General features: G+C 67.2%; 3 protein-coding genes across 3 annotated transcripts in view; 2 read left to right on the forward strand and 1 right to left on the reverse strand.

Moving 5' to 3' along the window:
• CHLRE_04g218526v5 (uncharacterized protein) overlaps positions 1-3598 on the forward strand; it is a 5622-nt gene extending 2024 nt beyond the window's left edge. Inside the window, exons 2-5 of the mRNA XM_043061841.1 lie at positions 1144-1236; positions 1700-2194; positions 2432-2503; positions 2937-3598. Of these exons, the coding sequence (XP_042925193.1) occupies positions 1153-1236; positions 1700-2194; positions 2432-2503; positions 2937-3041 (756 nt within the window). The 5' untranslated portion in view covers positions 1144-1152 and the 3' untranslated portion in view covers positions 3042-3598. The remainder of the gene's footprint in view (positions 1-1143; positions 1237-1699; positions 2195-2431; positions 2504-2936) is intronic.
• Positions 3599-4066: 468 nt separating this feature from the next.
• On the forward strand, positions 4067-7298 carry CHLRE_04g218550v5 (uncharacterized protein). Its single transcript, XM_043061842.1, has one exon. The coding sequence runs from the start codon at positions 4453-4455 to the stop codon at positions 7279-7281; it is 2829 nt and encodes a 942-aa protein (XP_042925194.1). The 5' UTR covers positions 4067-4452; the 3' UTR covers positions 7282-7298.
• Positions 7299-7947: 649 nt separating this feature from the next.
• On the reverse strand, positions 7948-14196 carry CHLRE_04g218600v5 (uncharacterized protein). The gene is made up of 7 exons (XM_043061843.1): positions 13851-14196; positions 13535-13695; positions 13050-13228; positions 12551-12681; positions 11912-12088; positions 11217-11324; positions 7948-10722 (listed from the first exon to the last, which is right to left on the reverse strand). Exons 1-7 carry the CDS (start codon positions 14046-14048, stop codon positions 8287-8289), a joined length of 3390 nt encoding a protein of 1129 aa, XP_042925195.1. The 5' UTR covers positions 14049-14196; the 3' UTR covers positions 7948-8286.
• Positions 14197-14257: the final 61 nt, after the last annotated feature.

Below are 14257 nucleotides of genomic sequence, written 5' to 3' on the forward strand. Positions count from 1 at the left end.
AGCAGTGCGTGAGCGGACATCGCGAGCGGACATCGCGAGCGGACATCGCGAGCGGACATCGACTTGAGCTCACCTGGTTCGGCAGGTCGCGGTGGAAACTTGACAGCTTGGCGCCTGTCGCCACCGCGCGATTGGCGCGGAACTGCAGCGCCATAACGCGGGCCTGAAGCCCACAGCTCGTGGCCGCGCAGCGAGCGGCGGCCACCAGCGCGAGCGCCAGCAGCAGCACAACATTAACGCCCTTCTTTGGACGAGCCCGAGGCGTCGCCCTCGTCGCGCTCCTTGATCGCACGCAGCATGTTGCACTTGATTGTGCCTGTGTTTTTGTATTGTGTGGCACCGTGGTCACGTAGCTCCCGGCTGAGGCCGGGAGTCGGTGTAACGCTTGGGCCGCGCTGGGCGCTCACAACAGGCGCGGCCATAGTATGTCACGCTCTCCTGTGTGCTGGTGTAGCTGTGAATATCTATATATGCAGTGCGACATGCCTCTGCCCACCGCTTCACTGCCTCGCCGCCTCACTGCCTCGTACATGATGGCAGCACATTGACATGACCTGCCGTCGTCTCATCTGCTGAATGGAGCACAGACGGTGCAGATTAGGTGCTAGCCGGCAGGCCCGACAGCCCCGTGCTGAGCACCAGGCGCACCCGGGCACGTGCAGCTGTTGCGGCTGCGTGACTGCTCCTTCCGCAGTGCTTCCCGCGGTGTTGTGGGAAGTCTTGTTGCAGGGAACGGGGGGGGGGGGCGGCGCCTCACTGCCTCGTACATGTGCATGCAGTCCGGGTGCTCATTGCCGCTTCGCTATTTCCACAATCCCAGTCGCTTGCCGACCCAATATTTTGTAGCTCCCGCTTTTGGACACATGGCCTATGCCGGGCCGACGGATTTAGAGGCCGAGCTTGACAGCCGGGCGGGCGCACCCGCGCATCCCGAGCCCGGCCCGCCCTCCTGCTGCCCTGGTAGCGCCGTCATCACGCTGGTCTTCAGCACAGGGGCCGCCCCCGAACGCCTGGCGGTGGACAGGGCACTGCTGTGGTACACGTCGCCCGTTACGGCTGCAAGCGCTGATCGAGTCGGCGTGCGGCCGTAATGTGGATGGCATCAAGGTCGAGGGGGCTGCTGCGGCGCCTGCGGCGCCGCAGGAGCTCCGTATGCTGAGCGACAGCGCAGCTGACTGGAAGCTGGCGCTGGCGCTGCTGCAGCACCGGGGCAACCCGCTGCAGGCCATTAGCTGGGTGAGCGCGGAGCGAAAGGCAGGAAGGGGGGGTTGTGGAGGGAGGGAGAAGGGAAGGGAAGGGAAGGGGAGGCGGAGGAGAACAGGGGAAGAGATAGAACAGGGCCGGACCGCCAACCTGGGGAGCGGGAGGGGACGGAAATGGGAGGTCGGGGGTTAAGGAAGAGCGGGTGTAACTTTGAAACGGTGATTGCGATTGCGTCAGCGTACTGTGACGTGCCGTACCAGCCTGTGACGGCACGCTCAGCGGCCCCGACATCACGCACACAACATTCATACTAGGCACGCTGCAATGCGAAGAACTGGCCCACCGTGCTGTGCCCTAACTACCGCCTACCGGTACCACGCGCCAACCTCCCTACCTCTCCCGCCCCGCCCCAAATGCCAGCTCCATTTATGGCTTCCCCCTACCCTAACGCCCCTCGCCCTGCGCCCCTCCCCTCTCCCGCCCCCTCCTTCCCCAGTCCAACGTGGCGGGCCTGTGCCACCTGGCCGACAAGTACGACATGCCCGCCGTACGAAACTACTGCGCCTGGTTCCTAACCGCCAACGTATACGCCATGAGCCTGACGGCGCCGCTGGCCTCGCCCCAGAACCTGCTGCACGCCGCCTCCCTGTTGGAGCGCTACTTCAAACAGGCTACTGCCGGGGCGGCGGGGAGCGGTGCTACTGCCGGGGCGGCGGGGAGCGGTGCTACTGCCGGGGCGGCGGGGAGCGGTGCTACTGCCGGGGCTGGGGGGAGTGGCGCTGGCGATGGCGGTGGCAGCGGCACGGGTGGTGGTGGTGGTGGTCTTGGCGGCTTGCAGGCTGGCGTCGGCTGCCTTCGTGCCGGCGGCGGCGGCGGCGGCGGCGTGCCGCAACACGTCGCGCCCATCTGCATGGCTCTGGCGACAGCGCTGCGGCCGCTGACAGGGCTGTCACTGGCGCCGCAGCCGCAGCCACAGCCGCAGCCGCTGGGGGCCTGGCCTCCGCCGTAGCAGCCCGCTGCTCCGGGCGCTCCTGGCGGCGGCCTTGGCTTTATGCCGCAAGGGCCGGGGGCGGGCGGCGGCGGCGTTGGAGGCGGTAACCTGTTTGGCGGCGGCGGCGGCGGTGGAAACGTGTTTGGCGGCGGCGGCGGCACCGGTAGCGTTTGCATTACGTGCGGTGGCGGCTGCGTCCTCGGCAGGTGCCGCACTTTCGCGGTCACGTGCGCGCAGGGGCTGCTGAGCACTCTGAGGGGGCTGACGGCGCATCCGGCCTACTGCGAGGTCGTAGCGCCTGGCGTGCAGGTGTGTGTGTGTGTGTGTGTGTGTGTGTGTGTGTGTGTGTGTGTGTATGTATGTGTGTATGTGTGTGTGTGTGGGTTGGGTTGGGGTCGGGTGGTGCTAACACTGAACCAATCCCGTAAGGAAGCAGTTACGCCACCATAGGTTGTGGGGTGGGTGGGTGCGTGCGTGCGTGCGTGCGTGGAAAGGTAAGGGGTGGGTACGGCCGTAAGGCGTACGTGCACGGTGCATGGTGTATGGTGCGCGTGTGCAGTGGGTTTTGGGAGTCAGATGCAAAGCTCTATGTGCACACCCGAATTGTTGGCTAGTAGCTAGCGTCTCGGCCCTCTTTTGTGTACTGCTTTGGTGCACACTTGCGCACAGCAAAGATACAGACAGTGCCGACGCTTTGCCTTCGTGCGTGACTAACAATACACACACACACTCTATTGCACAGGCCCAGGTGGTGTCGGCGCTGACGGCGGGTTTGGACCAAATGCTGACGGCGGCCACCCAGCCGTGCAGGGGCTGCGGCAGCAACCCGCTCAATGGCAAGCGGTGATGGCAGCGGTGATGGCAGCGGTGATGGCAGCGGTGCAGCGGTAGTGACTTGGGGGTAGCGGGCTTTGAGGCGTGCCGTGAGGGCTGAGGGCAAGGGAAGTTCGGGGTGTGGCCGCATTCGCAGTTTTGGCGTGTGCAATGCCGCGGTTGTGGCACCTGGTGTGCGGGGTAGGTGGGGGCTTGTGCTGGCGTGTTGACATGAAGGGACACATGGTGACCATGTGTTGCCATGTGGCCATGTGAACGGGATTGCCTGAAGTGGGGTAAGCGGCAGGGTGGCCGTGACTGCAAACGGTCGCGGGCAGCGATTGAAGGGGTGGGTGACATGTGTTGCCATGTATTGATGAGACAATGGGGTTGCTAGCGCGATGAAGGGCGAGGTATAAAGCAGGTGTCGTGTCCTGGCGCGTGAGCGTGCGTGCCGTGTCACACCCGACCAGTGGGTCCTTTTCATCGCCATGAAGTTGAAGTGTGTGTGCTGTACTGTCGCGATGCTCTACTGCAGTACCACCTACACGTTACTGGTGAGCAGATAGGAATGGCGCACTTCAGAAGCCGTGCTGCCCCGGCACAGCCCCGATGGCGCCCCGATGACGCCTTCATTCACAGCGAGCCCGGCCCCCCCCTGCTCTCCTGACAACCCCAACCAACAGCCGCCCTGCCGCCAGCACAGCCTCAGCAGCAGGGCCTTGTGGCGGACCTCCGGGCGTTTCTGTTTTACGCATCGCCGGACGCCGGTGCTACGCGGTCTCATTGAAGGCCTTGCCTGCACCAGCTCCGTCGGCAGCGCCAGCAAGGGTGTTGTGCACGTGCCCCGTGGCGGTCGCCCGTACCATGCCTGGTGTTGCGTTCACGGTGCGCACGGTGCGACACGCTGAGTCAGGCTGAGTCGTCGTTCAAGGTACGCTGTAAGCCGTGTCGCCAGGGACATACCCAGGATAAACATGTGGCGCGCACGTGGCTGCACTCCACCCTCCGCCCCCAGTCATGCCCCCATGGTTTCTAGGCGCATTCACAGCTTGGTTAACCCTACGCAGCTGGCGGGACGCAGTCCAGCGCTGGCACACATCGAAGCGCTTCGGGCCCGCTTCGTCAGCCCCGCCGAGCTTGGCACGCTCCGGCTCAATCCCCTCCACATCAGCGGCGTCATCTACGCAGCCTTCTCCCTCCCTCGCCCCCTACGGCGGGGACGTCGGGCCGCTATCCCCATTTACGTCGGACACACCACCAAGACCTGCCTGGCGCGCCTTCAGCAGCACGTCAGCGAGGCGGCCTACACACCACCGGGCAAGCACTGCCTCTTCCACAGCCACCTCTACACCCACGGCGTCGACCGCCTCTGCGTCATCCCCCTCGAGCTCCTTAAGCTACCTGCTAGCACCCACTGGCTGCGGCGTGCTAAAGACCTCGAAATGGTGTGGGTCCAGCGCCTGCGCTCACACCACCGCCTCCACCCCGACGGCCTCAACGACCACTACGAGTCCCACTCCTTGGCGCAATCCCCGGGGCCGCCTGTCTTCGAGGGCGACCCTCTCCCGCCAGCTGGCGCACCCCGGCGTCGGTGGTTCGCCGCCCGGGACATGCGTCGGCGCCTCCTCCACCTGCAGCACCAGTACCGCGCCTACGGCCCCTTCCCCGCCACCTACTTCGCATCCTATGGGCGCTGCACCCTTCACCGCCTCTACGCTTACCTCACGTACCACCCCCCGGCCGCCCTCGGTACCGACCCGGATTTCCACGAATGGCTGCTTACCCCGGTCGCCGACGCCATCCTCGCCGCCGAACAGGGCGTGGGCCGCCCCTCCTTCAACCACCGCCTATGGCTGCCCCCTGGCCTCCGGCAACTCATCTCCATGCCCGACCTCCACCGCATCCTCGACTCCATCCCCCTTCCTGCCGGCTGCCCGCGGCCGCCCATCCACTGGTCCCCCGACGAACCCCTGCACAAGCTCTTCTGCACCTATGATGAGTTCGCCCGCCGCCTTACCGCCGCCCAGTACGCCCATCTGGTGGACCCCGCCACTCCCTGCGCGTGCGCTCAGTCCCCGGGTCTCTGCCCCCCTGGTATCCCCCACGTCATGTCTACCAGCCCCTACACCGCCCTCCCTGACGGCATCCACGCCTTCTGGAATTACGGCGGCCGGTACCGGCCTCACCGACCCGTCGACGACGTGCCTGCCGTGCTCGCTGCCGTCCGCAGCAGCGCCCTCAGGTTTACGCGGCAGCTCGCCCAGCAGCAAGGCGCCGCCGCCGCGCAAACCTCCCGCTGGGCCCATGAGCTTGTGGACGCGCTTGCGGCACATATTGCGGACGCTGAGCCGCACCAGTTCTTCTGGCCCGTCCTCTCCCACTCGGACCTTGCCGACCTGCACACCCGGTGCGACGACTTCATCATCACCGTCACCGACAAAAGCAGCTCCACTTTTCAGCTGGTCTGCAAGAAATTCTATGCCGAGCAGTGCATGCGCGACCTTGGCTGTCACAACGCCCTCATCGCCCCGCCTGGCGCCCCCGCCCCGCCCCCCGCCCCCCCGCCCGCTGCCGCCGCCGCCGCCCCCGCCGGCCCCGCGCCCCCTGATGCCCCCTACCTCCCCTCCATCCTCATCCCTCCGCTCGCGCGCCGCACCCGCGCACAAGCCCCTGCCCATGACGCCGTCACTGCCGCGGAGCTTGCCGCCCTCACCAACGCCACCACCACCTTTACCAGCCGTGACACCGCCGCCGCCTCTGACGCCGCCGCCTTCGCTGCTTACGCGCCTGAGTTCATCCCACCGGCGCCCCCCGCCGTCCCTGCGTATTACGAGCCCGGCACTGCTGCCGCCCGTGACTCCTTCTACGCTGCCCAAAACACCCGCCTGGCCCCTTGGCGCCTCCAGCTGCAAACCACCCTCCCCCCCGCCTACTACGCCGGCACCCTCAAGATGCACAAGCAGCCGCCATCCATGCGCTACCTGGCCTGCTCCCAGCGCTGCCCCGTCACGGAGCTCAGCGACCTGGCCACCGCCGTCCTGCGCGCTGCCGCCGTTGAGTTCAATGCCATGTGGCACGCTGCGCTCCCTGGCTCCGACCCCTGGCTCTGCCTCTCCTCCAACGCCGTCATGGCCCTGGTCCGCCAGCACAACGCCGCCCAGTTCCCCCCTGACCGCGCCTTCCCGCACGCCGCACGCGACTTCAGTCGCCTCTACACCAACCTACCACATGCCGACCTGCGCAACACCCTCTCCCGCCTCCTCCATCGCAGCCTGGCCACTTGCCCCATCATCCATGTCCTCTCCTACCCGCCTGATCCCGCCAAGCCGGGGTCTAAGCCCGACCACGTCGTCACCTTCAAGGCCGGTGGTAGTGCCCCCACGCGCTACCATGCTGGCGCCGAGTCCGTCACCCCCGAGTTCACTGTCACGGATTTCTGCAACATCTTCCTCGATGTGCTCCTCTCCTCCACCTTCATCCGCTTTGGGCCTGCGCTCGTCCGGCAGATCTGTGGCATCCCCATGGGCATCTCTGCTGCCCCCTTCATTGCCAACCTCTTCCTGGGCTGGTATGAGTTTGAGTTCCTATGCCAGTCCCGCATCGGCACCCTCAACCCCACCCAACGTGCCATCCTGCGGCGGTTCCGGCTCAGTCGGCGGTTCCCGGACGACCTGTTATGCCTTAACAACCCCTGGCTTAAGCACCTGCTCTACACCTCCCAGTCCTATGAGGGCCTCCGTGGCCTCTACCCACCGGCCCTGGCTGTCCCTGAGCAGTCCCACCCCCACCTCCCGCCCTCCTGCGTCCCCTTCCTCGACGTCCTCCTCTGCTCCACCGTGCACCTGGGCCGCTGCTGGATCGTCACCCAGCTGTACGACAAGCGTGAGCAGCCAGCCTTTGGTGGGGTCCGCCTCTCCCGTTTCGTCGCCCGCCACTCCTCCGTCAATGAGCAGTGCAAGCGGAACATCTTCGTCAGCCAGTTTCATCGCCTGGCCCGCGTCATCACGTGCGTGGAAAACTTTGCCTACGAGGCCGCACAGCTGGTGGCCGCCCTCAGTGCGCAAGGCTACTCCCGGCCGTGCATGTTCCGCCAATTCACCACCCTTCTCTGGCGTAACCCCCACCTGTTCTACTTCGTCCGCCGTGGTCACCCGGAGCCCCCCGCCCCCCCTACCCAGCCCCATCAACCCCTTGACCTCCTCGCCCGGCTCCATGTCTACCTTCGTGGCGCGCCGCCACCTGCCCCACCGCCGGCTGCCGGACTACCCTAGCCCCTTAGCATTATTTTATTCCCCCGCCCGCCAACACCCCGTGAGTACCTGCTGACATTCCCTGACGGCCCGCCGTGTCACCTGCCTGTGCGCGCCACCTGCCTGCCCCGCCCTTCCTCCCGACTAACCATCCCTGCATCTGGGTGCCCCCTCTGCGTGCGGGGCATCCAGGCTGGCAGTGCCTGTGGGGAGCCGTACGCGGCCCGCACACTGCCCAGCACCCCGTCATCTCTCCCCTAACTGGTCCCCATGCCTCCCGCATCTACCTCTTAACCCTTGCCTCACGCCCTCTCTGCCTCTTTCGCCGCCTGGGCTTGTGTGTAGTCTTGTCTTTGTTATCCCTTCTTTATCCTACTGCCGACACGCCTCGGCCCTTTCACTGTGCCCTGCCCTTCCGATTTTTGCCATGTCGTGCTCCTGGCCCGACGCTCCCTGCCTGGCGTCGGGGCTGCTTTCCTGGTCGCCAGGTAAGTCGTGGGTTTTGCTTGTCGCGTCCGCGTGCCTGTCTTGTGCTGTTGTGCGCGTCACCGAGCCCGGGCGGCGACATTTCTCGCCGGCGCCGCTCGTCCTGCTGCTCCACGACGCCTCGACCCACATCCCATAAGTATTATCGCTCGCAACTAACGCCTCTGCCTGCACTCTCGTTTTCGTTGGTTTTGGTTTAGTTTGGGCTGGTATTTACAACCCCCCCCCACCCCGGGCCAAACGCAAGGCACGGCGGTAGCGGCATCACACACACACACAAGCTGTGCACCTCCGGGGCCAGCACGTGCGTTGGGCCCACATTGCCCACGTACGACAGCTGCCCACCCAGCACTGCCTGTGTGTACGGTATGTGCGTGTGTATGCCCAGTGGCAGCATCCGGTCGGCGTATTCGGTCCGCGTCCTAAGTTTACATGCACCAGAATGGACATCTACCCTGCGCTCAACAGCAGCCCCATCAGCAGCGCAGCTCTACAATCTGCAGGAGCCCAGCCGACATCAGTAACTCACAGGCAGCCACATCAGATCAACGAGAAGTTGGTTATCCCCGCCGCGCGCACCGCCGCGCCCGCTGCTGTGCCCGCCCCACCGCCGCCCGCCTGCTGCGGCAGGCCCCCGTTCGCCGCGCCCCTGCCCGCCGCCGCGTCCTGCTGCCACCCTGCGCCAACCGCTCCTGCACCTGCTGCCGCAGCTCCCGCCCCCTGCCCCACACCCGCGAGTTGCTGCTGCTGCTGCTGCAGGTGCTGCGCCAGGAATTGCTGGTTGTGCGACAGGCCCTGCGTCAGCGGCCCCACAATGGTCGGCCCGCCGGCGCCTCCGCCGCCTCCACCACCACCGCCACCATTACCGCCTCCATTACCGCCGCCTCCACCAGCTGCAGCTGCCTGCATCCCGCCCGCTCCATTGCCACCCGCCGCGTGCGATACCTGCTGCGGCACCTGCGGCACCTGTTGTGGCGGGTGCTGCTGCGACTGCTGGGAAAGCTCGCGCAGCCTCGCAATCGCGGCGCACTTGACCTCCCGCACCTCGCTCACGTGCGCCGACTGCACCGCCGCCAGCTGCTGCGCATGTGCGGCCGCCAGCGCCTCGCACAACGCCTGCACACGCGCCAACACCGCCGGCAGCTGCAAGCCCCCGCCGCCCCCACCCCCGCCCCCGCCCCGCCCTGCACCTTCGCCGCCTCCCTCCGCTCTTGTATCCTGCTTAGTCGCCTGCTGCTGCCCGGCGCTGCCCGCTGCTGCTGCCGGCCCTGCCAGCGCTCGCAGGTCCGCCGCCAGCCGCTCAAACTCCGGCCGCCAGTCCAACGCACCAGCACCCGCGGCACCCGCACCCGCACCCGCAGCAGCAGCAGGCCTAGAGGTGGAGGTGGCGGCAGGTGCTGCCGCCGGTGCCGCGGGTGTTGCCGCTGACCCCGTAGAGGTGGTGTGCAGGGGACTGGTGGCGCTGCGGGCCAACGCCGCGGCCCCGCCTGCTGCTGCCTCCGCCCCCGCCGCCGTCGCGCCTGCTGCGTGGTGGCCGTTGGCGTGCGCCGGCACCGACGCCGATGCGCCCAGCGGCTGTCCCGATGCTGTGCTCGCACCCGCACCCGCACCCGGACCCGCACCCGCACCAACACCCGCCGCCGCTGCGGCTGCAGAACTGGCAGCGGGCGCTCCGCCGGCCTGCGGCCGCGCGCCGCTGGCTGGCGGCGCCGTGCTGGGCGGCTGCGGCGTGGCGGCGGCGGCGGCTGCGGCGGCACGTGGCAGCTGCCCAGCTGCCGCTGTCGCCGCTAGCATCGACGTCGACGTTGACGTCGCTGCCGCTGCACTCCCTGCTGCAGGCCCGTCACCAAGGCCCGCCATCTGTGGCGGCGGCGAATACCCGCCGCTGCCGACGCCGCCACCACTGCCTGCACCCGCAGCCCCTGCCGCCCCGAGCGCCGCTGCCGAGAAGGCACCGCCGCCGCCGCCGCCGCCGTGACCCCCCGTGGGAGTCGACGTCACCGACGCCACGGACGCAGCCGGCGACGGCAGCACGCCGCTGGCGTGCGACGCCGACGTGTGCGACACGTACGACACCGCAGGACTGTACGGCATGCTCGAGACGGCGGCGACGGCGGCGGCGGCGTTACTAAGCGACCCCGGGCGGGTGGCGCCGCCGCCGCCGCCGCCGCCGGCTCCGGATTCCGGCGTGGGCGTTGCGACGTCGTCTCCAAACAGAGCCCAGCTGGCGCTGGCGGCGCTGTGGCGGGAGAAGGAGGACCCGGCCCCAGATGCCGCCGCCGGCAGCGTCAGCGAGGCCGGCGGCTGCGCCGCCGCCCCGGCTGCTGGCCCTAGATTCGAGGCGGCTGTTGCCGTGAATGGGTGCGGCTGTAGATGCGGCACGTGCGCCGCGGCGGCGGCCGTGGCAGCGGCGGCGGTGGCGGCGCCGCCGGAAGCGGCAGCCTGTGGGAACGCGGGCTCTCCGAACGGGTCCCAATCCGCCAAGCTGGGGTTCGCCCGGTGCGTGCTGGGCGTGCGCACTGCGGCCGATCCCATTGCCGCCACCATCGCGGCCGTCCCTGCTACTGCCGCCACTCCTGCAACCGGCGCGCCCGCGCCGGCGCCTAGTCCCGTTGCCGCCGCCGCCGCCCCGCCCGCCGCGCCGCCGCTGCCCAGTGATGCTGATGCCGCCGCGAAAGGGTTGCTTGCGAACCCGGCAGAGCTGCTGCTGCCGCTGGCAGGCTGCGCTACCGGCCCCACACCAAACGGATCGAAAGGCGAGGCCACTGCTGGCGCCGCCGCCGCAGCCGCCGCCGCCACGGGCCGCGCCGCCGCCGCCGCCCCGACGCCGCCGCTGCCCATGCCGAGCAAGTCGTCGATGGACGGCCCCACACCAGGAGGCCGCCGGGGGCCCGCGGCGGCGGCGGAGGCTGCTGAGGACGAACCCACGGGTTCGGGCGGCATGGGCGGCACCACTATCCGCATGGAATGGTACACCTGCATGTGTGTTAAAGAGCACAAGGAAAACATTACGCGTAGGACAGTGTATGCGATGCATGTGTGTGTGTGTGTGTAATGTGCATGTACCTGTCATGACAGGCAAACATGTCACACAGTCATTGACATCCAACCGTACATCAAGCACACCGCCCCCGGGATGAATGCAACACGCGACCCGCACACCCGACAGCGGCTGACTAGCCACTGCCCCGAACTGGTGAAACGAAGTCCAACCCGCCTGCCCTTGCCCCGGCCCGCACCTTACCCAGCCCCGCACCTTGCCCCGCCCCGCACCTTGCCCCGCCCTGCACCTTGCCCCGCCCTGCACCTTGCCCCGCCCTGCACCTTGCCCCCCCCCCTTGCACCTTGCCCCCGCCTGCACCTTGCCCCGCCCTGCACTTGGGCCCCCCCATCACTTCGTGTCGCATAGACCGCCACCCCTGCCTCTTCCAGTTCTGCAAAGAACCACCCACTTAGCAAAAACCTCTTACCTCCAGGCTTGTGAAGTGTTGCCAGGCCTGCAGCGCGCCATTGATGATGTCAGTGGCCGACAGCACCCCCGCCATGGCGGCAGGGTCGTCAGAGCGCTGAGTGAAGTCCTGGGAGGGCAGGAAAGAGACGGGGTTACATTCACGACTAGGTAAGGGGGTGGTAGGTGGTAGACAATCTTGGGGGACGCTAGCAATGCTGGCATGGGGAGGCCGACGTGGGATGGGGTGGAGGGAGAGGAGGGCCAAGAGGGCGGCTATGCGGGAGGCGAGACGGCCAGGGAGAGCGTAACACAGGCGCAAAGCCCAGCGCCTGTGCATCTCTTTTGTGCAGAAAATCCCCAAAGCCCCAGCGCCCCTGTACACGTGCCCCAGCCTCTGCCCCTCCGTCCTGTCCCCATGGCCCCTGATGGTCTGCCCTTTCAGCCGGTCGCAGCCGCCACACACCCCCACTGTTCCTGGCTGCACCTTCACTTCTTAAATAAACATGAATGTAACCCCCACCCCACACACACACCGACCTACTCGTTGACCTGGAACCACACCGCCCCGCCACCCCCCTCCCTCCTCTCCCCCACCTGCATCCGCCGCCGCCACCCCCACCCCACCCCACTTGCGGTACCAATGTGCCTGGCCACAACTTCGCTTCTTCTTACTTAGTCATGAATGTAACCCCGCCCCCCGCCCCTCTCCCCCACCTGCACCCGCCGCCGCCACTGGCTGCACCGCTCCGCCTCGCGGTACCCCGCATCCAGCGCCGCCGACAGCTCGCCCGCCGGCCGCGGCGGCGTGGAGCGCGCCGCCGCCCGACACGCCGCCACACAGGCCATAAGGCGGGCGGCGTCCGCGGACATGCGCGCACACAGCGGCTGGACCTGCGGCGCGCGGTCGCGTGTGGGGGAGCGGGGTGCGTGTGAGTCCGGGTGCGTGTGTGGAACCGAGTGCGTGTGGATACGGGTGCGGGCGTGTGGGAGCGGGGTGCAGCCATGGTACAACTTGGCAGGCTATGGCGGCGACTGCACAGCAGGTGCCGGGAAACACCATGTTGGGTGTCGCACGCCCCCACCACGAGGTGTTCGGTGTCGGGTGCGGGTCAGGTGCAGATGTCGCGTGCGGGGCGTATTGCGTCAGGCGCACATTAGCATCACGAGGAGGCGTGACACACCGCAAACGCCGCCGCCGCCCGCCTGCCCACCCAGGTATGCTTCCAACACACACCCCAAAAAATCGCCACCGTAGCCTCTGTTACCGCAACCGGTACCCAGTGCCCCCAAACCATCAAACCATCGCCCCCGCCCCCGCCGCCCGCCCACCAAGCCGCCCACCCGCTTCCTCACCGCGTACGACGCAATGGGCGGCGGCGCGCCGCCTGGCAGCCCCATCGCCGCCGCCAGCTGCTGTGGCGGCAGGCCCGGAGCCACGCCCGCCAGACCCAATGCGGCGGTGCCGCAGGCGCCGTCCAGGCTCGCTGCAGGCGCGGCAGGTGAGGTGGCGGAGAGAGAGAGAGAGAGTGTGTGTGTGTGTGTGTGTGTTGTGTGTGTGTGCGGTGTTCTACAGACAGGACAGCTACATGGCAGGTCGGCCGCCTTCAACAGAGTTTCCTGAAGTCCGGCCCGCTTTCAGGGGCCCGCCATACCGCATCCAGGCAACGGCACTCTGCGTGCGCTTGTGCCGCCCCCGCCCGCCTCGCGCTTGCTTGCACCCAGCTTGCACCCCACCCGCCGCCCAACGCGTTTCCCTGGGCACCACCCCACTCACCCACGCATGCAATACCACCACAACTCTCCCCTCCCACCTTTCCCTCTCCCTCTCCCTCCCTCCTCCCCCTCCGCTCACCTCCGCGGTACAGCCAGCGGATGAAGTCCTCCCCCCGTATGGGCGCCACGGGCGGAATGCCCAGCCGCATCTCCTCGCCCATGCACAGCACCGCGGGCGAGGGGCTGCAGCTGGAGGCCATGGCCGAGTAGCGAGGGCTCTGCAGCACCGCCCGGCTGCGCGCGCCCAGCTCCTCGTGCCTGTGTAAGAGAATATGTTATTGGGGAAAGGGGGGGGAGGAGGGGAGGGGGAGGGCGGGATTGGGAGGGTGGGAGGGAGGGAGGGAGGGGCGAGGTCTGGATGGAGAGGGAAGGTGGGAAGGTGGCGAGGTGGGAAGGCGGGCGCTAGGTGTCCGCATGCGCCTGGCCGCACTGCGCAGGCCCCTCCCCTCCGGCCGCAACAAAGTGTGCAATAATGAGATGCCAGAACCCACGCCCTTGCGTTGTAGGTGGCAAGCTCTTCCCCGCACTCAGCCAAGGCAAGGGGCTAGGGGTCGGGCCTCTCACCCGAAAAGGTGCGCCCAGTCGACCAGCACCTGGATGAGGGCTGAGGCAACCTGTGGGCCCTGCGGCTTCGCCAGCTGCTTCTCAAGCCGATGAAATAGCTTTGGGGCCGCCATCTGGTTCCGCACAATGACACTGCTGTTGAGCGACATGGTGTGCAGCACCTGCGCGCATGGCAACATCGGTGTTGCAGACCAACCGTTGAATCGGCCCGCCTGCTTCGTGAAGCCTATAAACAAAGGCAACTATGGCATCACGCAGCGCTGCAGCTGGTGTGAACCTAGTGCGAGCTGTCGATCTTGTCTCGCAAAGCCCTTACCGTCAAGCCGAGCAGCGGAATGAGCAGTTGGCTGTCCGTTGCCTTGAGCCATCCTTTGATACACGTTAGCGTGTCATTGTTTAGGTTGTTTGCCCGGACCACGTTCTTCACTCCCGCGAAGACGACGGGCCAGAGCACCTCCCGCTTGTTGGGGTCTATTAGGGAGCGAGCGAGCTGTTCGTTGGATTGTTGCGCCATCTGCGCGGGCTTCTATCTGCGCGGTGCTGCGGTGAAGGCTCAGTTCAGCCATGCGCAAGACTTGAAGCTAGAGCATTGTCAGGTATACGGGTTTACTGATAGTACGTTATCGCATTGATATGCTTTGAGGGCTTGTTAGCCCAGGTCGGTCAGTACTCGCGTGCAAAACACAATGCACAGGGAAGTTCAGCGAATGCGACCTCTCGACC

Source organism: Chlamydomonas reinhardtii, chromosome 4 (genome assembly GCF_000002595.2).
Source record: "Chlamydomonas reinhardtii strain CC-503 cw92 mt+ chromosome 4, whole genome shotgun sequence".
Taxonomy (NCBI): domain Eukaryota; kingdom Viridiplantae; phylum Chlorophyta; class Chlorophyceae; order Chlamydomonadales; family Chlamydomonadaceae; genus Chlamydomonas; species Chlamydomonas reinhardtii.

What these genes read in the sequence shown, in the direction of transcription:
- CHLRE_04g218550v5 (XM_043061842.1), top strand. Translation starts at nt 4,453, where the DNA reads ATGGTGTGGGTCCAGCGCCTGCGCTCACACCACCGCCTCCACCCCGAC.
- CHLRE_04g218600v5 (XM_043061843.1), bottom strand. Translation starts at nt 14,048, where the DNA reads ATGGCGCAACAATCCAACGAACAGCTCGCTCGCTCCCTAATAGACCCC. An exon ending in TTCCGCTGCTCGGCTTGACG is followed by an intron (nt 13,696 to 13,850) that starts GTAAGGGCTTTG and finishes CCATGCGCGCAG; the next exon opens with GTGCTGCACACCATGTCGCT. An exon ending in AACACTTCACAAGCCTGGAG is followed by an intron (nt 10,723 to 11,216) that starts GTAAGAGGTTTT and finishes ACACACATGCAG; the next exon opens with GTGTACCATTCCATGCGGAT.